This window comes from Mesocricetus auratus, unplaced genomic scaffold (assembly GCF_017639785.1).
Source record: "Mesocricetus auratus isolate SY011 unplaced genomic scaffold, BCM_Maur_2.0 Super-Scaffold_100006, whole genome shotgun sequence".
Classification (NCBI taxonomy): domain Eukaryota; kingdom Metazoa; phylum Chordata; class Mammalia; order Rodentia; family Cricetidae; genus Mesocricetus; species Mesocricetus auratus.
This window is the reverse complement of record NW_024429190.1, coordinates 78,348,383-78,371,201: the sequence shown is the minus strand read 5'-3', so window position 1 is coordinate 78,371,201 and position 22,819 is coordinate 78,348,383. Positions and strand designations below refer to the sequence as shown.

Genomic DNA, 22,819 nt, shown 5'->3' with positions numbered 1-22,819 from the left:
ATTAACAACACGTGTTGCTCTTGTAGAGTCTGATTCCTACCACCCACATAGACACATAGAGACTCACAGCCACCTGTAACTCTAGGGCACTTGGCATACAATGGCATCACAGACAAAGTGGTTCCCATACATAAATGTAAACAACACTCAAATGCATAAAATTAAAAGAAAAAAAGCTTAAAGGCAGTTAGCTGGATTGTATAAAACAGTCACTGTGGAGTTCAACCCTGCTACCTTTCTAATAATTTCACTGTCCAAGAAACGACTACAAGTTGTTTAATGATTATGTTTTATGTTGTCAAATTAGGTATTCTTCAAAACAGCCACCAGGTTCTAGGGTCACAGTAGCAATGAAAACTGTGAGGAATGACATCAGTGATCTTCTATGAGAATGTATCAAGAAACTCATGTTGAAAAAAGAAGACCCCCCCAAATTTGTGGATGAAATTCTGGTTGCTACTAAAAACAAGGCCAGACATGATTCTAATTTAAGAAGGAAAAACAAAGTCATTTCAGAATTCCAATTACTTGTTAAGCTTCTGGTTTCTTCCTTCCCTAAAAATCCTGTGGCATACTGAAATGCTGAAAGTAAAATCTGGGCTTTCAAAAGTAATTCCTCTTGGGCTTAGGAGACAGTTCAGTGGTAGAAGCTTGCTACTCAGGCATGAGGTACTGAGTTTGGATCCCCAGAACCCAAAATCCAGGAGCACACATCTGTAACCCCACAGTTGGGGGATGGAGACTGGTACTGACAGGCATACCCAGGAAGCTCACTGTCTAGCCAGCCTAGCCTAAACTGTTATCATGAAACCCTGTATCAAAAATACAAAAAAAAAAAAAACAAAAAAAGGTGAGAAATGACAGATACCTAGCCTTGGCAAGGAACTAGTGGATGAGCACACTTACAAATGCATGAATACATATATTACACACTCACCAAATAGTATTTTAAAAATTAGTTTCTGGGACTAAAGAGAACGCTTTCAGAGGACGGGGATTCAATTCTTAGAACTTACACAGTGGTTCACACCCATCTGTAACTCCAGTGCCAGGGGATCTAATGATTTCTTTTGACTTCCATGGGTACCAGGCACACAACTGGTACACACATACGTACATACACACATACACACACACACACACACACACACAAGCAAAACATTCATACAAATAAAATACACCAATTTAAAAAGCAGCTTCCAAGACAAAGAGAAATCATTAATTTAAAATGGTTAGTTTCTTTGCCATATAGCATATTTCTGAACTATGAAATATGGGCTCATTTATGAATTTGTCCAATAAAAGGTGACAGTATTATGATTAACTTGAAAAAGTATTTGGGTAACATCAGGAATTAATTCAGGAAGTAAACTAAGCTCTCAATATTAAAAATTACAAACTAAAATGTCTTAAAATTTTGAGCAAGAGCCAGGTGTTGGTGGAGCAGAACTAATGCCAGCACTCGGGAGGCAGAGGTAGGCCATCTCTGGGAGTTCGAAGCCAGCCTGGTTTACAGAGTAAGCTCCAGGACAGACTCCAAAACTACAGAGAAACCCTGTCTAGAAAAAAGAAAAGAGAAAATTCTATGGCTTGGTTTACTAGTTTTAGACCTTTTGAATGAGAGGAGAGAAAAGGAGGAAGGGAAATCCTTATACTATCAGCCAAATTAACATTTTTCTTATTTTCATCCAGCTGGTCACCAGAATTGGTGATTCAGCCCACCGTCTTGGTCTGATGTGTTTTCTTTTACCTCTCTGTCAGTGGTTCTCACCCTTCCTAATGCTGCGACCCTTTAAAACAGTTCCTCATGTGGTGGTGACCCCCAACCATAAAATTATTTTCATTGCTATTTCATAACTGCAATTTTGCCAACTGTTATGAATCATAATGTAAACATCTGTGTTTTCTGGTGGTCTTAGGTGACTCTTGTCAAAGGGTGGTTAGACCCCCCAAAGGGGCAGTGACCCATAAGTTAAGAAGCACTGCTCTCTATGTCCTCTCTTGGAACTATAGAGCTCACTGGCATCAAAGTAACCTTAAGAGTAAACGAAGCATATTATGTACCTGTATGAGTTTTTAAGATTAAGACTTCTGCCAAGCCTGGTGTTGGTGGTGCACGCCTTTAATCCCAGCACTCAGGAGGCAGAGGCAGGAGAATCTCTGTGAGTTCTAGGCCAGCCTGGTATACGGAGCAAATTCCAGGACAGTCTCCAAAATAATACAGGGAAACCCTGTCTCGAGGGAAAAAAAAAAAAAAAAAAAGACTTCCGCCAAATGTTTGGGCATGTCATGCAGACATACCTTAAGGTTTCTTCGAAACACACTCTAAACAATCAATTTAAACACCTTGGCTACGTTTCTTGCACTGGATGAAGATGTTAATTTAACACAACCTATAGTCTGCGTTTGTTTATAAATGTGATCCTAGAAATAGCTCCTGAGGGTCAATGCATCAGGCAAACCCAGAGCCGGCAAAACACAATCCTAAAAGCCTGGGACCCTGTCCTTTTCTTGAACCTAAACTAATAGTCTCCCACCACCCGCCCCCACCCCCGCTCCGAGCATTTCTACTTCAGGAAAGTACTTACTTAACAGTGAGATGTAAATAAATGACCAAGAGACTGATATTGGGATTCGAGCTTCAAGCTGAATATCAGAAAAGCAAAGCAGCCGGCCACTAGCTCTCACCTCTACCTCAGGCTGAAAGGGCTGATCCACCCACGAGTCTCAAACTGCTGCCTCTCCTCTCAGGGTGACTAAAGAATGAACGCTCTCTGAGACCTCATCTCTATCTTATATACTAACCCAATGTTAGGATCAAAGGTGTTAGCTGTAATTCTCTTTTAGACTGATTCACACTTGTGTAGATCTGGGTGGCCTTGGACTCACAGAAATCCATCTATCTTTTAATCCTGAGTCCTAGGATTAAAGGTGTGCACCACCATCTCTGGCTGCTGCGATTAAAGGTGTGTGTCTCGCATCTATGGCTTGTGGCTGACTCTGCTTTTCTGAATCTCTCACCACAGTGAGAGAAATAACGAAATGTTCCCGGTTTTCGATCTCAGAACCCCTTTCGCTCCCCGTTCCTGATTTTACTGCACCTGGGACACAGTCTAACTCTCCGAAGCCACCCACTGCCCGTCAGGTGGGCATTCTGTGCCCTGAGCGATGCCAACGGGAGCCACCAAACGCCCAGGCTTAGGGAGAGCCTGATGACACCAGAGCTAACGGCCCCTGCTCATTCGAGAGAGACTCGGAGTCCGTGGCTTTTTCCCTGAGTCTTTCAGAACGGCCCGACCGCGGCTCGACACTTCGCGGAGGGTGGGCGTCCAGCCGCGGCCGAAGGGATGGAGGCCGCTGCCCACGCCTGGCCCGCTCGCCCGCCCGCCCGCTCGCCCTCCCGCTCGCCCTCCGAACTCACCTCCACGCGCCGGGGCCGCGTCGCCGTCCGCGGTCGTGTCGGACCCGCGCCCTCCTGCCCCAGCCGCCGAGAACCGCCTCGAGGCCGCGGCTCGGGAACGGGCTTTGCCGCTCGGCGTCCACCAGACCCAGCTCGACAGAGACCCAACCACACGCAGCCAGCCGGCTACACGAAGCGAAGCTCGCGGAAAAGCGGGCAGGAGCTCCGCCGCACCTGGCTGACGTCACTGCCGAGCGACAGCGGTTCCTCCGCGCGCCCTCTGCGCATGCGCGCCGGGGCCCGGCCGCGAATGCCCGCCTGGCGCGGTTTCCACGCAGCAAGGTTTGAAAGTGAACGTCAAGTTCAGACCAGCGAATTCCCGGGAAATGATGCGCAGTGGTTTAACCGAGGGGAGATGTGCTCCCGTGTTAACGCAGAAGTCGGTATTTCTGCAAGTGTTGCTAATGAGCTCAAAACTATCAAACTGACTGCAAGCCAGGGAAGCGCGACTGTATTAGTTGTGCAGTGTAGACGCTGCTGACGAGATTTGTACCCGACCGGACTTTTAAAAGCTATTTATAATTTTTTTTTAATCTGAAGGACGCATGCATCATCACAGAAGCATGCGAGTTTTTTATACAGCGATTGGGGATTACACTGGGGGTGCCCGGAGATTGACTAGTTGTGGTTTTCTGTCATGGTCTCCATCAGCTATGAAAAGCGGCTTCTTTGATGAAGGGTGAGAGTCCTGCTTCTTTTTTTCTTTAGAATAAAATTCTTTGTAAAAGGTATTAGGTTTTAAACACACATCAAGATTTGAGCTCATTTTGAAATTGCCTTTGAAAATAACCACACCTGCTTAGAATGCCACATATATGCATAAAATGGCTGTTCATGTATGTGTGTATTCAATCACTGTCATAAAACAACAGGCAATAATACATAAACTCGTGTAAGGCATGCATCGTTTTTCCTGAGACTTAGTTGTGTGTGTGTGTGTGTGTGTGTGTGTGTGTGTGTGTGTGTGTGTATGTTTGTGTGTGTTTTGTTTTGTCTCAGTAGTAAGCTCTGGGCAGACAGGGGCTTACTTGTTTTAATCCGTCATCACCAGGATCTAACACAGGGCTTTGCACATATAAATGTTCTATGTAAGTGACACGGTCATTCACTAGGCAATTGTTTCTATTTAGGTGTTTCTCCCCACTATGAAAGAACTAAGCAGTTTTCTCTTTTTGGGATAGATCTCACTTCCTCCAGTAAACTACCACTCAAAAATCTCAACCTTCCTTATTCTTTTTGTTTAAAATCGGTTCTTTCCTAATTTCATACACATATATGATGTTCTTTGACTATAGTCTTCCCCCATTACCCTCTTTTATTCTCTTCCCCTTCTTTCCCTCTTCTTCTTTTTTGTGGCTCATTGCATTTAATTAAATCTCCCAGCATTCCCAAGCCTGGGTGGGGGATTATTTACTTTCCTTCCTCCAGCAACCGCTTAGTGGCTACAGCTTGGTGAGAACTACACTTACTGCAGATTTCATGGTTTCATTTTTCTTTACAGCTGAGTATTTATTCCATTGTGCATATGCACATTTGTGTTATCCACCCATCAACTGAAGGGCATTTAGGTTATTTCTATTTATTAGCTATTGTGAATAGAGCAGCATCTGTGTAGAGCGATGTCAAGTTCTCTGGCCATGCGCAGAAGTATGGAGCTAGGTCATCAGGTAGATTTTGGAGCAATATTGTCTGTGCATGGTTTCTTGTATATGGTTCCCAGTTGGGGGAAGTATTTTGTAAGGGCTAGGAGGTGTAACCTTATGTCACTGGGGGTGGTCTCTGAGGTTTCAAGAGCACACACCATTCCCAGTTAGAACTCTCTGCCTCGTGTTTATGAATATAACCACTGAATTACTGCTCCAGTGCCATGCCTACATGCCTGCTGCCAGACTCCCCACCCCAACGGTCATGGACTCACTCCTCTTTAAGCCCCAATAAACTCTTTTCTATAAGTTGCCTTGGCCATGGCATCTATCCTAGCACAGCAATAGAAAAGTAACTAAGTGTTGTTTCCTCCTCCACTGCATGGGTGACTGAGAAAGTCATATGAAACAAGTCTGCTCATTGTCTGCATCGTATCTTAGGGGAACAAAAGCCCATGATACTGAACCATGCGTGATTATGTCTAGTACACAACACAGGCAAATCCTCTGTGGTATATCCCTGTAGAGTGGGCCTACTGAGTGTCAGCTGTTGGATCTACAAGTCTGTCCTTACCCAGAACCCAAGAAGACTTGCTTTGTTTACTATTAGTACGAGAGGATTACTTCCATTATTGGAGGGTAGAATAAATCTGAATTGTGCACGGCACACTATTTCTCAGTGTTCCAGCAGCCAATCATATGAAGTATACTAACACACCCTTTACCTACATTTTCCCTGTTCTGTCTCTCACTCTGCCATTCCTATCACCTATATGTCCCAAATAGTCCCCTGTTCTGGAGTCTTTGTCCCGGGTTTTACGTCTGTGAGTAAAGAAAAGAAAGACTATGTATGATGGGTTTACTGGGAGTCTACAAACGTGTGGTTAGTGTAAAAAGCATATAAATGTGTTACTTGTGTTCTTACTAGAACAGAAAAGAAGGAACTTTTCCAGGGTCTATGCCATGATAAAAGGCAACTCTTTCTTATATGGAAGCAGACATTTTTTACACCTTGGTACCATGTTAAGTCTTTATTAAGTAATGTACACATTATTACAGTTAGGAAATTCTTGATTGTCAGAAGAACCTTGGATATATAATATCTTAATTGTACCCATTACAGAGGGGAGGATAATAGAAAAAACGATTAGGACTGAACTTCCCAGAACCAAAGTAGAAAAATATATGAAAGTATATGGGAACGCAGAAAAAAAAAGAATTCTGCAAAATTTTACAAGTTAAAGGAAAAACAGCATAGCAAGCATCATAAAAAGATGTTGTAGTGACCATAACAGATATATGGCACATAGTCGAAACACATGGATACCACATAATGAATGCACTTCAAGTTGAAGTTTGTTTACTTGTAACAACATGATACACATACATAAATACATACACACAATACCCCTGGCTTGCACACTTCAATACCTAGGAAGAAAGAAATTAGTGTACCATAAGGTAGACATGGAGCCATCAGAGTTAAGGAAACTCAATGTGCTTCACTTTCGTAGGAGATGCTAGAAAGACCAGTCTGCCCAGCAGTTTGTTGGAGGTTTGGTGAATTCTATGAAGTAAATGAATGCTGGAATATTTAAAGAATAGCACTAAAGTCCAGGACTTTCCTCTACCTGTCCTCAACCTGCTGATTGTTGACTGGCTTGGCTTTGTCTCCTTGGCTCTCAAAAGGCCCGGTTACTCAGCATTTTTAAAAAAAACAATGGTTTTAGTCCGGTGTGATTACATATGACCTTAATCCCAACAAATAGGAGACAGAGAGTAGAGCCAGGCATTGGTGGCGCACGCCTTTAATCCCAGCACTCGGGAGGCAGAGGCAGGCGGATCTCTGTGAGTTCGAGGCCAGCCTGGTCTACAGAGCAAGTTCCAGGACAGCCTCCAAAACAATACAGAGAAACCCTGTCTCAAAAAACAAAAACAAAACAAAAAAAAAAACAACAACAACAAAAAAAAAGGAGACAGAGAGTAGGTAGATCTCTGAGTCAGAGGCCAACCTAGTTTACATAGTTAGTTCCAGGCCAGCCAGGATTATATGGTGAGGCCCTGTCTTTAACAACAACATATACTGAGAAATAGATTTCTCCCATAAATTTAGTGAGACCTTCACCTAATGAAAACCATTGCTGATATGTAACTTTTAGCTGATCACTTCTAATAATGGATAACCCCTTAGCCCTTGAGGCCCCTTACATGAAACTGAACAAAATTTGCATTATATGTTTTCATTCTGAAATATAAGATGGATATTTGAAAACTATATTCTAGATAAAACAAGACAACCCTTTACTCTTACAGAGCTTTTATGTACTTCAAAACCTCCTTACAACACTGCTTCACATGTACATAATTGCTAAATTAAAACTTTCACTGCATACCAAAATGTTCAGTAAGTTTGTCTTATTCCTTAGTTACTTTAATATTAGATTCAGCTGTAAATGAGATACATGGGAAAGAAAAATGGAGAAATTTCTATGCTAACAAAGAATTGAACAGTCAAGTTTAGTGACAGATTAAGGCTCTTTCCTATATATTTTCCTATAATTTATCTTTTTGACTTTTCTTACCCCATGTCCAACAAAAGCTAAATAAAAAAAAAACAGAAAATAAATGATATGTTTAGTCCCACAAACTGAGACTGTAATAGCAAAACGGGACAGCACTTAAATTCTATCTCAACTGTTCACACGCATTTCAATAATCCAGACTCTGCTTTGGAGTTCTTTACTACTTCATTTTTTAGAAAAGTTCACCACAGATAGGTTGGTGAAGTAAGACTCCTTTCTTAGATGGACGTTTGTAGTAAACTCCCAAATGACTTTTGAGCCAAAAGCAATGCTTGGTTTTTCTTACCGAGATACACAGGACTGCCACTGCCGACAGAACAGCTTATAAAGGATGCGTCATCATCGCCTGAAGACTGGGGCAGGAAAGCCACTGGGTGTACGTTCAGATTTTTTTTGTTTTCTGAACTCAATATTTACATCTAGATTTCTCATATGAGAAAAAGTAAAACAATCCTCCTGGAACCATGGGTAAAGTTTACGTAAAATAAATTAAAGTGCAGAAAATTATAGCAGTTGGTCACAAAGACCAGCATCATAATGTAGCTGGGCGTATAAATACTGTAACTGTCACTACCACACTGGCCAACCACCTCATCATGTCTCAGGAACACACATACAAACACTCATGGAGTATTACACGTGAGCATTGGCACTTCCGTTTCCACCTCCACCTTCCAGGCCCTCGGCAGACTGGGAGGAAGGAGGCCGGGAACTTCTGGCGTGAGGTGGACCACTGAACCCCACCTGCGTGCCTAGACCATGACCTGTCTGGGATGCTGCATCATCCGATTCCCAGCGTTCCAACTCTTCCCGTACCAGGCGCTCCATCTGCTCCCTGTGGACCTCACTGTCACGACCCAGTCTCTCATCCTAATGAGGAAATTAAACAAATAGCAGAAACCAGGGCACTGCATGCTATCTTTTACATATTCTACAATGAAACGGAGTTAGGCATTTATGTGTTCACTAAATTGTATGCTCCATTGCTGGTAGCACCCTCAGAGGGGGAGGTATCAAGAATCACGCCTCCAGGTTATCATCTGACCTAAGGTTATTATGAGGAGAAGGACAGCATCAGGTTAAGTAGTTACAATATGGGACGACTACCCTGTGCTCTACAGAACTAAAGACTGTTTCTGCTCAAGGGGGAAGAATCTGAGAATAAAAGTGAACAGAAACAATATTTGTGAATGACAAGTGTCACGGGTGTCCATTTCAATCGACAAATACCTAGTCCACCAGTCAGCTTCAACTCATGACCACTCACCTCAGCCACTCCGTCCAGCAGCCTCCCTAACACCTCTCGCCTCTTCAGCTTGGCCCGCTCCATGATCTCAAGCTTGACAATCACAGCATCAATCTTGGACACGATGCTGCCTATGGAATGCTCCATGCGGTCCACACGCCTCACCAGTCTGCAGGGGATGACAGTGGGCACAGTCTGTCACATCTGTGTCCTTCAACCCACATGACCCGTGCATCGAAACATAACATGATAATACTTTCTATGTGTTTGCAAGACTAAGAGACAAACTGTAATGGGCTGTTTGTGGGAATGGTAGCCTCCATCCTTCTTTGTAAAAATAAAATTGTGACTGAAGGTTTAAAAGCCTTTTTTCACAAGAGCCAATTTTAGGTACACAGAATTGCTTTTTAATAGCATAGCATTGAATAGTGGCAATGCCAAACAACCAGTAGGAGATGATGGAAATAAACTATAATTCACCTAGGCAATAGATGTCTAAAGTGACACCAGAAATTGTATTGCATGTTTCCTGAAATAGTTATAGCCAAATAAAACTGTTGGAAAATAGTGTGCTCTTTTAACATCTTATTATTTTGAATAAAAATGTTTAAATGCCTTAAAACTTGTCAAATGGCAACAATTTGAATTCTCCCTCCCTGGCCCCTCTCCTTGTGATCCTAGTGACTGAAGAGTGTTGCACATACCAGGTCAGTATTCAGCCACTGACTAGATGCCCTGGAGACAACTTCTCAAATGACAGTATAAGAATACTAAGAAGGAGCCCGGCAATGGTGGTGCATGCCTTTAATCCCAGAGGCAGGCAGATCTCTGTGAGTTTGAGTCCAGCTTGGTCTACAGAGTGAGTTCCAGGAAAGCCAAAAAGTCAAGGCTACATAGAGAAACCCTGTCTCAAAAAACCCTAACAAGGATGGTTGTTGGAAAAATTATTTTTAAAACATCAATCCTTTTAAAGGTCTAAACACTTATAAACTTATAACAAATGAAAATCATTTATCAAAACGACAACTAAAGAAAATTGAGAAATCGTGACACTTAAAACTGCTTGAATAAGGTATCATCAAATAATATTTTCCCCAGGTTTGATAAGAACCACTGCAAATTTGAAACACTCATAAAACTGCAAGTAGAATAAACTCAGAGGTAGACATACACAGTGAAGATACAGAAAGATAAAAACAAAGAAAAAAATGAAAGCACCAGGAAAAACATTGGTTTATGATGTATAAAGAATTTCATCGGGCTATGTTCTCATGAGAAAAACACACATCTCACGTAAGATAAAGACATAATGAAAGGCATAATCTATTGAGACTTACTTATTACAAACGTGTATGCACCTAACAGCTTCAAATTACACTAAGCAGAACATTCTAGAATTAAATGGAGAAGTGAATAATTTAATAATACAGATGTGATTACCCTACTTTCAAAAGCAGACAGAAGCCAACAAGCATAAAATCAACAGGGAAGCAGGAGACATCAACTGACAGGCATCTACAGAAAACTAAGTAGCAGCAGAATAAACAGTCTCCTCAAAGGACAGACCCTGTTAGGCTCCAAGGTATGTAAAAACACTGACACATACATGTAAAAGGAGATGTAGACTCTAAGACATTTTGGTTGGAAGGAACAGAAAAGATATTAATGTTGTCCCTGTCCCCAATTTCTTATAATGAAGATCTTTTATAAAAAGAAAACTACTCTTCAGACCCACTTGAAAGAAATTATATTAGTCATGAAAAGAAGTAAACATCTAGCTCCATGAGATGTCATGTCATCTCGTTGACCCTGGTCAACACAAAACTGGAGAAAACATTTGTACTTACACCTGGAACTCCTCATAGGAAACCCCGCTGGAGATGCTGCCCCTCCTCCTGGAGCTATGCCCACTGTCGTCATCGTCCTCCTCCTCAGAGTCATCCAGGCTTCTTGGGAAACTTCTGCTGCTCATGGGGCGTGGTAAAGAGCTGTGTTCCAAGTCCAGGTCCTCCTGAAGAAGATGGAGACTTCCAATGAGGGGCTGACACACCAAAACCCCACAAAATAGCTCACCAAGGTCTTGCACCAGGGGAAAATGTGTGTGCTCCAGACCAGTTCTCTACAGTTCTGATTTCATGGATTGACATGTTAAAGCAGGAATTAACAAGGTGAATGAGCAGCTACTAACGTGTAGGTTGAGGGTGTGGGGAGAGAGGACAGGGAGAGAAAGGAGTAATTCATTAGTACATGGGGGCGCTGAGTCCAGCCTCCCCCCACAAGCACTCACCCTCTCTTTCTCCAAGTCGTCTCTCATCTGTTGGTGCTCACGTTCAGTCAGTTCCTGATCACCATCCTGGTCATATTTAGTGAATATGGCCTCAATTTCTGCATCAGTGTGGCCTTTCCTGAAAGGTTGAGAGGGTCCAGGTGAATTTATTCAGTACATGGTCCCGCCCGAGCCCTGAAACATCAGGATGCAGGAGGAAGGGAGAGAGACAGCATGTTCCAGAAAAATACCTGCTTCCCCAAATGAAAACCATTGCTCTACCAGTACTCGGGGCAGAAACATCCTCTGGCCAGCAAGAGTTAGCATGTACAATAGCACTCCCAGGTCTAGCAGTGCGACCCTCACCCTTTCAGGTCCTGTCGCAGCTCATCAAAGTTTAACTTGCCCCCACCTTGCCGCAGACTCTCTGAAATGTCATCTACAGTATTTCTCTTAAGTTTTAGTTTGACCAATGCTTTTTGGTAGCCCTATTGAAAAGAAAAGAAAAAAAAAGGACATGATTTTCTTTACTCTCCTTTTGAATTTTGTCTTTCAGTTCCAGTGAAACTATTGGAAGTTCATCACCTCAGTAGAAGATGGATAATTCAAGAAAAATGTTTTGGTGAATGAGTAATGAATGTAATCTCAGTTTTCTATAAAACTTGTACAAAGCTCAGTATCTTTCAATAGATTAGGAACTAAGGGCTTCTATAATTTAGATATATGGATGTCTGTATTTCAAATGTAAATCACTGTGAATTTCCGAGCTGTTTGTTCCGCAGAATACAAGGGACTGTGAAGCTGTCGGCCTGCCTGATACCATGCTCCCCACAAGGACGATCATGGACTCAGCCTCTGAAACTCTAATCTCCTCCTAGAGGCTTTTCTGGTAAGTCACCTTGGTCGTACTGTCTCTTCACTGCCACAGAAAAGTAACTAAGACATCCTCTTAAGAATTACTTTATCATGACCTTTATTTGCAAGCATCATTCTCTCCAACATGTTTTCCTCACAATGTGTATCATTTATTTTGTGATAAACTAATCTTCACTAAATTGTTTTAGCTGTTTATCTGGATCCTTCAAAGGGTGGCTATGACTACTTCCCCACAGTAAGATATTTTTCTTCTACCAACCTTGTCTCTTTATGCTGTTGTTTCTCTGTTGTGTTTTTATCTTTGGGGGCCCATTCTCTGCCAGGATGTTTACTTTTAAAAACATTATTTTTTATTTATGTGTGTGCATGCACATGTGTATGTATGCACAAGTGCCTGCAGGTGCTCATAAAGGCTAGAAGAGGGTGTCAAAATCCCCGAAGTGGAGTTACAGTCAGTTGTGAACTTCCACAGGATGCTGGGAGTCAAACGCCAATCCTCTGAGAAATCAAGTATTCTTAACCCCCGAGACACGTCTTTCTCACCCTATATATAATATATGTTATATATACACACATATGTATATATAAATATTATATGTATATATTATACACACACATATATAAACATGGACGTGTCAGGGAGACAAGAAAGTAACCCTCCCTGCTTTGTGATTTGTGAACTAAAGCAGAGCTGTTCCATGGCCAAGCAGCAACAGAATGAAGGGTCACAATAGGGCCACTGAGGAGGATGGACACGTTACTTTGGTGGGCATCTGGAGACCAAATGGCTAACAGTGGAGTCTGTACTCTGCACCATTTCCCACACTATTTTGTGACAAAACAAATCTGAACCCTGTGGTTGAGGGCCTGACGTTATGTAATAATGTAGTAACTGAACTTCCTGACTATGGAAACTGAAGTGTGGAGCACCAACGTTCACACTGAAAACTAGTGAAACCCATCAACTGTGATGCAGAACTCACGAGGACAGGGACTTTACAAAGCTGAAGTTTTCCCTTAAAACAGAATTTGAACACAAGGGGGCTCAGGCTTGAACATAAAAACAGCAAAGGAGCGATTTCACCTACCAAGATGGCAGGCGTCCTGTGCACTCATTTCTTTTTATGTAAGTTTTAGTCTTTAAGGAAAGCACTTCCCCACCCTCCCCTTGTAGTTAACAGTTACAATTACACACTTGTTGAGATGGTGTGAAAGTAGTTCTCAGGCCCCCAAACTGTGTCTTGATGTAGGAACCTTTTCCTTCAGTTTTCTACAGAGAAAGGCTAGAGGTGAAAGGAAAGTGGCTGCCTTCCTTCTACCTCAGCTCAAGTGGTTATTGGAGAGAAGGGAGGAATTAGACGCATGTGCCCTCTCCCTTTTCAGTCTGCTGTCAACTTGGGACTCTGGAGCACTGGATAATTAAGAGTCAAAAGATCATCTTAAAATTGAATTCAGACCATAAAAGGAGCCTCAGAAATTAAGTCCTAGTCTGTCTGTCAAGCCTCCCGCCAAAGAAAACACTAAAATTATTTCTGAAATAAAGCAATCCACCCTTTACTTCAAGTAATTTCAGGGAATCAGTGTTGGTCTGGTAAACTGGTTAAAATAATGTTCCTTTATGTGTAGGAAAAAAACCTGGGAATTAGGGTATAGCCTACCTTTCTGATAAGGTCTGAGAGTTCCATTTCTGCTTTCTGCTGGGCCAGATCTGATTTCACTTCAGAGTAAGTATCATTGATGATGGCCAAAAACATATTCTGTGTGTAAAACAAGAGGATGAAACTCAAATATGTTTCGAGAGCAGTCTAAACATTGAGGCTTGCCTTTTGTTCACCTTTTTTAGCAAATCTGAATCACCATGAAGTCGCTAATTAAGTTTTACTCTCACGCTCTTTGAAGTAGCGTTTCTCCATTAAGTCATACCAAAGGAAGTCTTATAAAACTATGCTGTGCTGGCTAGCTGCTGTCAGCTCGACACACACTAGACTCAATGGGGAAGACGGAGCCTCAACTGGAAAGTTGGCTCCTTAAGCTGAGTCTGTAGGTGAGTCTGTGGGGGCATTTTCTTAATTGGTGACTGGTGTGAAAGGGAAGCGGCCAGTACTGGCCCTGGGCAGGTGGTCCTGGGTTGTATAAGCAAGCAAGCTGAAGAAGTAATGGGAAGAAGCCAGTAGGCAGCAATGGGAAGAAGCCAGTAGGCAGCAATGGGAAGAAGCCAGTAGGCAGCACGGGCATCTGTGTCATTCACTTCCTGCCTCCAAGTTCCTGCCTTGGGTTCTGGCCTTGATCTCCTACACTGGCTGTCTTCAATGATGGACTGTAACATGTAAGGCAAATAAACCTTTTCCTCCTCATGTTGCTCTTGGTCAAAATGTTTTATAACTGAAGTGAGAACACATTTTTGGCAAATCTTGCAAAGAGATAATAAAAAGCTACAAAATATTAATGCATATATGTACACATGGAAAATTTTACTATTGTTTTCTACTATTAAAACATTAAGTTACTACGTAGAGCTCTAAAGAGCTCTTCAAGTTTTAATAACCAACTTAATTAAACTTTTTCCAAATCTGTCATATACTCTTATGAGGAACCCAGAACATATTTTAAAGAACTGAGATGACTTCAGCAAATAGGCCCAGAGTAGGCCCAGTATAAAGCTCAAGGAAATCTGTGAAACGAGGAAGACTTCAGAGTCTGTCAAACTTGGGTTCTTGCCTTGTGGGACTGGGAAGAGATTGTGGGAATCAAAGGAGAAGATGAAAGAAAAGAACAAAACAGCAACACCACCCAGGAAGGTGTGCAGGAGTCAGACAAAACCCGGCTTAAGTTTACCTCACACTATTTGTCATATAGCTGGGCTCACCAACAGCCAAAGGGCTCTGTGTGAAACCAACTTCAACTGCAGCCATCATTTCAGACCTTCCCACCTGAACCTTCACACAACAAAGACACGAAACATCCATTGTCCAGTCAGCTGAACCTATGTACTCTGGAATCACAAGCCCCAGAATCTAAGCTTACCAGGAAGGAAAGCCTGTTACATGGAACTCTCTCAGGAATCTCGCTCACTCTTCAAGTAGATGCTTTCCCTCTGCAAGGAACTTCCACACTATTCCTCACTTGTACAAGAACCAGGGATACAGGCAGCCTGATCCAGCTTCCACCTCAGCAAACATGGCATGGCCCACACGTGTTGTCTGACCTGTGTATATGTGTTGTGGTGAATGCATATGTGTGTGTGACATGTGCACTTCCAAGTGCACACTCAAAGGCCAGAGCAAGTGTCTTCTCTACTGTCTCTACCTCATTGTCTTGAGACAGGGTCACTCAGTAACCTGAAGCTCACTCATTGGTTAAGTTGGCTGACCAGCAACACCCACCTCCCAGTGCCCAGAAGGTACATGCAGCCATTTCTGGCATTTTACTTGACTGCTGGAGATGCAAACTCAGGTTCTCATGTTTGCAGAGTATCATTTTTACCCAATCAACCATCTCCTAAGACCGTATTTGACTTTTTAAAAATATAATTAACTCTTTCGTTTTTGAGACTCCAGTATAACACAAGTGTTTGGTTGTGTGTGTGGAAGTCACATGGATGCTGTCCCAACTCACTTCGCTCTGCCTTATGTATCTTTCAGGGTCTTTCACTTGAACCAGAGCTCCCTGGCTAGTCTATCTAGCCAATTTGTTCAAGGGATCCTGTCTCTACCTCTTTGAGCTCTGAGGTTATAGGCTGGTTGCCATCTCTGAACCACCGTGGAGGCTGGGTATCTGAACTTGATTCCTCAAGCTTGAACAGCAAGTACTTTACACAGTGAGCCATTTCCCTAGCTAGCTCCTGGCTTTGCGTTTATAAAATAGAAAAGGTGACAGTACCCCCTTTAAAACTGCTTGTGTTGGGTAGTGAGATGATCTATGCAGTGCTCAGGACCGGTCCTAACAGTGATAGTTCTGAGTAGTAACCATCACAGCTGCTGTCACTCACCAATGTCAGTTACTTTTCCTGACATTTCCCCTCCCCGTAGTAATGAATATTCCCATTCTCAAAGCACTGCACCTAGTAAATCAAATGCGCCACCTGCGTGCCGTTTGTTTGTCTGGTAGCTGGCTTCAGCTGCTCAGGTGTATTTAACAATGTCAGCTTTACCCGCAAAGTCACAGGATCAGAGAAAGTTCAAGTTCTAATTTCCTTTTCACGACTCCCTCAACTGTATAACACATCACTGAATGCACACACTGTAGTTTTCACTACATACCACCTTTAAATTTAATTTATGCAAATTCTTTCTAGCAGTGTATAGGTCTTTGGGCTGTGAGAAAGTTGAAATACTATCTTAGCCTTGACTTGTGATAACTCACTCAGCTACGACTCTTGACATCCTATTTCTAAGTTACTTTGAAAGGTCCTATTTTCTCAAAGAAAAGGGAAGAATGGAAAGTCATACTAGCAAGTGACTAAAAGGTAGTGACTCTGTGCTGCATAGGCAGGCAAGCACGACAGACCGCTGAGGCAAAGCACCATCTAGGAACTTGACAAATCTGCACTTTAATTATTTTTATAGTGGTTAGACACACTTATACAGATGACTAGAAGACCACAGGAAAAACAAATTATTGTCCGAAAACTGTAATGGAAACGGAAACAGTAAGTTTTCAAGAGCCACCATTTCTTTTCTGTTTGCCATGCGTTTACTTAAAATGATGGGTGATCAAAGCACGAGAGAAAAGAGAAGGTGGTGATTTATGAGCATGAAGTTTAAATCACCTCGCTGTAAAAAAAATATGCATATATACATACCAAAAGAATGAAGAACATAAAGAACACAAATGTAGTGAAATAAAGTGGTCCCAAAACCCGGTTAGCTTCCTCAATCTCTGCGAAGTTGATATCACCCAAAATGATGCGGAACTGAGTGAAGCTATGAAAACAAAAGAGAACACAACACAAAACCAAACAGTGTCCAGCTGCGGATGTACATTTAGTAAGGATGATTTCATATGTTGGGACACTTTGGGAAGTTTGAGATAGCTGCCAAGAAATTGAAAACTGCCGACCTCCTTGGGAATGTCTTGTTACTTGTATTATCCATTGATGATGTCTTTTAGAATAATATGGTTTCATATATGTCATTTCTACTTAATATTCAACCTGATTATTAGATGATTTGTAATTGAAATGCTTATAATAGTCATGCTTGGTCGGTCTGAAATTAAAATATCTTTAAATAAAGACAGTGGCAAAACACATATTAAAAGATGGTCAAAACTGTAGGGTTCAAAGCATTTTCACAGTCACTCAACGTGAGATCATAATGGCTAGACACCGTCAGTGACATCATTTCCTTTCCTGACTTTCATCAATAGCAAGATTAACCAGAAATCTCCATTCACAAAACGACAGTAACTCCATTATTATGATTGACCCTTTCCCTCACTACCTAGTAACTTCGTGAATGGCAAATAACTGTAATTCAGAATATTGTGGGGACACCAGAAAAAGACTGAAGATTTGTGAACTGCTTTTAGTTTCTTCTACTATATTAGAAATATGTTTTATCTCTTAGAAGTTGAAATTTAAGACACAAGGCAACAATATTGAAGAGGAATGAGAATGTAGGCAAATGGCCTCCTTATGTGGGAGAGGGAGAGGAAAGACCGAGCCCTGGGATGGGACCCAGGGCTAACGTGCTCCACCCATGTGTGCCTCCCCTGCAAACAGCCATTTAAAACTCCCACCTGGGCTGGGTTCTGAGAAGACTTTGGTCTTTTGAATAGTGCTGTTTTTCTACAGTGGTTCCACTCTATCTCACTACTTGAAAGCTGCTTCCCTAAAAATCAACATTTCCAAACATCATGATTTCTTTGCTGGGACAATATTTGTAGAAGAAATAAATCCACATGTCTTTATTTTTAACATTTACTAGTGACAAGAATAATATTTTTACTGTTAGGAATGCTATGACATCTCTAACTTACTTTAAAATAAAAATCTAAAAATATTATATCTATAATTTCATACATTTATAGAAAAAAACTTTTCTGTTTCATTTCATAGACACTTACATACATTCTTGGAAAGTACTGAAGTCATCCACCTGAGTGCCGAAGACAAGGTATGCCAACTGAGCGTACGCCAGGAAAATGATGAAGAACATTATGGTGAAACCAAAGAGGTCTTTGGCACATCTAGACATGGTTGTGGAGAGCTGGCTCATGGTCCTGTTAAAGCTGATGAATTTGAAGAGCTGTAGAAGAGGGACAATGTCAGTAGATGAATGTATGATACAATGTGCTCTACATATACAGGGAATGGAAGTCTACTATAAGAGGGAATGGAATTTGTTACTCGTTGTTATGTCAACTTTGAGAGCATGCTAAGTGAAATAAGGCAGATGCAAAAACCTCAAATGTTGTTTGCATGCCTCCATCTATTTGAGGCACTCCAAATAGCCAAACTCAATTCCAAATAGCCAAACTCACTGGGACAGGAAAAACAATGGAAAATTGACAAGTCGGGTTATAGGCATTTCCTGTTGGGATCACAAAAACGTTTGGTGATGTCCAGCAGTGATAGATACAACATCAGGCTGTGTACTTCTGAAGCATGCATGTAAAATGGTGGAAATGGTATTGCATAATTTATATTTATCATAGTAGAGAAAACAGGGGTCTCTTTCAAGTCTAGGAATACCTCGCTTGTCATTCAAAAAGTGTTTGTTGAGTAGCTAGCTCATACTGGACACAGTCCTCAGGGCTGGGGATGTAACAGTTAGCAGAACAAAGCTTCTGCCTCATGTTTTTGTTTTTTGTTTTTTTTTTTTTTTTTGGTTTTTCGAGACAGGGTTTCTCTGTGGCTTTGGAGGCTGTCCTGGAACTCGCTCTGTAGACCAGGCTGGCCTCGAACTCACAGAGATCCGCCTGCCTCTGCCTCCCGAGTGCTGGGATTAAAGGCGTGCGCCACCAACGCCCGGCTCTGCCTCATGTTTTATAGTAAAAAAAAAAAAAAAAAAGCTTAAATGTCACTGACAAATAAAGGATAATGTCCCCCATAGGAATAAACTGAAAGAGGAATAAAAAAAGCAGTAACAAGAAATAAGTCAGAAAATAGTTTTGTGCATCATTGTCACATGCTGAGCACCACTAGGTAGGGGTAACCTTGGCTAACTGCCTCGAATCTTCAAGGACTTCCTGACTGGTATTTTTATCCCTAGACACTAGACAGACTGGGAGCCAGAAGCGCCTGACTGTAAACCCAATGCTCGAGAGCGAAAGCATCTGAGTCCAGTCACGGAGACGGTAGCTGGCAGCCCAGGTGGCAGGGTGATGCCTGCTAAGATGCCTGCAGCTCAGGGTAGAAGGCTGTGTGGGGAGCATAGGGCGGGAAGAACTGGGGGTCGTAATTCCTGCCTGGAAGAATCCAAGAGTCATGTTTGGGAAGCAATGCAATAAATAGAAGACAGTAACTGGAAATACACAGTAAGAGAGAAATCTCTAGAATTTCACTTAATGGTCTTTTACAAACTGCTCCTGAACACACACACAAAAAAATCTCCATTATTTATTAAGGAGATTCCTACTTTTATTCACTCATTCTTTAGCGCTGGGATGGAACCGAGGGCCTCACATGTTCTAGACAAAGGCCTCTGCCACTGAGCAACTCCACCAACTCTAACTCCTATTAATTTTAGGGTAAAGTTTGATGTGTTGGTGATGGTCTCTCCTGAACAAGCAATAAGTGAATGACGATGTGAGAAGCTCAATGTGAGGTCCACACTTTTGGTCAGCCCCAAGCCCTACAGTGTCAGAGCTGTTGGTAAGTACCCTCCCTGGAGCTGCTTCTGAGGACCTAAAACAGTCGCCATTAGCAACACATCGAGAAAATTTGACTACTGGGATGGGGAAAGTGAAGTTATAATTATATTAAAAATATAAGGCCAGGTGATGGTGGCAGATGTCTTTAGTCCCAACACTGAGGAGGCAGAGGCAGTTGGATCTCTGTGAGTTTGAGGCCAGCCTGGTCTAAAGAAGTGAGTCCAGAGTAAGGGCTCACTGTCTGTGAGTGTTCACTGTCCATGAGGCGCCCTGATTTCACAAAGAGGATGAATGAGAAAGTTACTGTTCAGGAGAGGCTCTGATGCAGTCTCAGCTAGGCAGACTTTCCTCAGATCTGAAAAGTATCCAGGCAGCCAACGTCATCTCACCAACAGTTACAGGAAACTTCACAGAAGCTGCCATCTACGTGATGCAAACCATGCAACAACCCTGGCTGGCCATGTCAACCTGGCCAAAAAGGCAAATCCATGTCTTCCAATGGCCTGTGTGATTCATGTTAATGAGTACATACACAGTAAAATGAAGAAAGTGACATAACTTACCTTGATCCAGACCAAAAATACCATGACTGCAGCTATATTGTTGAACTGTATTTGCCAGTATGCTACATGCTCAAAGTTGGGGAATGTATTCTGATCTTCGAGAAACTGTAGTAGAACCTCTGTATTTGACATTCGGTAAATGTTAATCACCATAGCAACTATGGATAACTGGAAGACATAAGATTTATATTTATTACAACACTTTAGAAATAAATAATCTACCTTAAAATGACTAGTTTTCCCTACTGATGTGTGAATTTGAGGACTGATCATATTACTCACCCAGTACCACTCATCAAAGTCATCAGTTAAAATATGAAAACAATATACAGCCTACATTCCCTTCGGGACAGAACAACTAAAAAGATGTGCAGGTGTGTACATGTATATACACAGAGGAGATCATATGAAAATAAGCTCACATGCAAAAAGGAAGGCCTTCTGCCCATCACAGCTAAGGAAGCAGACTCATAATCCTGTTTTTCATGCAGGAAGACTTTCTAGTGAGCCCTACACCTTCTCCTGCTGGTATTCAGATTTTCTTTGCACTCTTGGAAGCTCTGAGAATGTAGCTTAAAGGGACGAAGGAGCCCTTTTGTTGTTTGAGCAAATCCAATAATCTTTTATCTGGATCTCACAGCATCATATTAACACATTGAATTTCCTTGACTTCCCTATTCCAAAATAGGTATTGAGAGAAGAGAGATGTTTTTCGAGTATTTGTATGTTAAATCACTCCTACTTTTTTCTTTGCAGTTCTCATTTCTATCTACAAAAGACCTTCTTCCCCAAACCAGAACATGACCTTTAGGAGGGCAGAGGGTTGACTGTATGTATATCCCTGTATCTCTAAGACCTGGAGCACAGCTCAGTATGCAGTAGGATAGCTTTGTTGAGTAGATGACTATTTTCCCTCAGTGAAGCTAAGTCATCGACATTATTTGAACTTAGACTTCTAAAGGTTTTTTCCCCTCAGTAATTCCAAAAGATAATTGGCTAGGACAAACAGCTAGCTGACTGGCACAAGCCTGGAGGCTTTAGTGTCTTTTCAGGAGAAACAAAACAGGGAAATACAGGGGACAATCTCAATGTGATTCCCTGATGTTGAGCTTTTTTAGGTGGACTTAAATTTTAGCTGGATAAAACAAACACTCTGGCCTTCTTTCAGAGTTTTCCTGTCTCTGAGGAACAAGATGCACCAGCAAGGCTGCCATTCCCTCTACACAGACAGCAAATCTTCTAAAGGAAACATAGGCGATCTCCATAAATGCCCAAGTATCTGAACTAAGTCCTGGCATCACGTAAGTTAAAGTATAATTAAAAACTGGAGAAAATAGGCCTTCAAAGAGAGGCTCACACAATGCTATGGCTATGGGCAAGAAAAAGAAAAGCAACCAATAGCCCAAGGGACCCCAAAGTGTGTATGATACAGTTCACTGGAGTAGGAGAAAACCTGACAATCTACGGGTGGTTGGGTGGCTAGAAAGCATATTCATGGTTTGAACAGATGATAAACAAATGGGTTTGATATGAAATATGAACATGAACCGCTGAACTATAATACTATATACTTTTCTTAATAGATTTTAACAATATTTTTGTAACATGTACTGCACATTTATAGTCTACATAGTTAAATAACAATATAGTCAATTGTTAAAAGTTATAATTCTAATTTGTACCTTTTTAGTTCTATGCAGGTCTATGCAGGTGCTATACCTATAGCACACACCACAACTGAACACATCCAACGAATTAGGGTACACAGTTAACTTTTTTCACTGAACAGCATTCAAGATTTAAAATGTTAAATGTTGACTAATTTTGGTGATATGGAAAATACTTGGTTAAAACAATGTCATTAATCACCATATAGCACTTCTTTTTTCTTTCTTTCTTTTTTTTAACAAGTAACCTAAATATAATTACATACAAGCCAAAAGGCAATTTTGCAACTTTCCAAACATTGTTTCCTAGAATAACTTGAATGTATGTGGTCTGTACTCTGCCATCACCAATACATAACTGTTCTGAAAAATAATTTCCAAATTTGATGTCTCTCTTATTTTCTTTAGTACTAATTTTTTTTAACACTGCTTGGCATTAACACTTTAGTAACATGTGACTCAAGTCGCCGTGAGTGAACTGTGTGACGTTACAAGAACACCATGTGGGGAGAGCGGTACCAGCATGCCGTGGGTCTCGAACTTTTATTTCAAGTGGAGGCACTTTTTGAAGCACACAGGTGCATGGCCCAGTAAGAAGGGAGTGAAGCAAACAAGAGTCGGTGTAAGGACTTCACAAGTCTTCCCCTGCGAGAACTACTTGGGAATGTGCCAAACACACATTGGTCTTAAAGTCTAAGCCA

General features: G+C 41.7%; 2 protein-coding genes across 6 annotated transcripts in view; both read right to left on the bottom strand.

Annotated features, from left to right (window-relative positions):
- Positions 1-3,651, bottom strand: part of LOC101830611 (THO complex subunit 2-like) — a 36,198-nt gene extending 32,547 nt beyond the window's left edge. For 4 of the 5 annotated variants that reach the window (XR_005877573.1, XR_005877572.1, XR_005877575.1 and 1 more), the window contains exon 1: positions 3,422-3,651. The gene's annotated coding sequence lies outside the window, so the exon portion shown is untranslated. The remainder of the gene's footprint in view (positions 1-3,421) is intronic. The other variant, NM_001379101.1, reaches the window with a different exon arrangement.
- Positions 3,652-7,403: 3,752 nt separating this feature from the next.
- The window catches only part of Pkd2 (polycystin 2, transient receptor potential cation channel), a 40,948-nt gene continuing 25,532 nt past the window's right edge, over positions 7,404-22,819 (bottom strand). The window contains exons 7-15 of the mRNA XM_005076378.4: positions 20,452-20,619; positions 18,140-18,321; positions 16,875-16,995; positions 13,732-13,830; positions 11,564-11,685; positions 11,219-11,336; positions 10,779-10,942; positions 8,953-9,100; positions 7,404-8,555 (exon numbers count right to left, since the gene is read on the bottom strand). Of these exons, the coding sequence (XP_005076435.1) occupies positions 8,319-8,555; positions 8,953-9,100; positions 10,779-10,942; positions 11,219-11,336; positions 11,564-11,685; positions 13,732-13,830; positions 16,875-16,995; positions 18,140-18,321; positions 20,452-20,619 (1,359 nt within the window). The 3' untranslated portion in view covers positions 7,404-8,318. The remainder of the gene's footprint in view (positions 8,556-8,952; positions 9,101-10,778; positions 10,943-11,218; positions 11,337-11,563; positions 11,686-13,731; positions 13,831-16,874; positions 16,996-18,139; positions 18,322-20,451; positions 20,620-22,819) is intronic.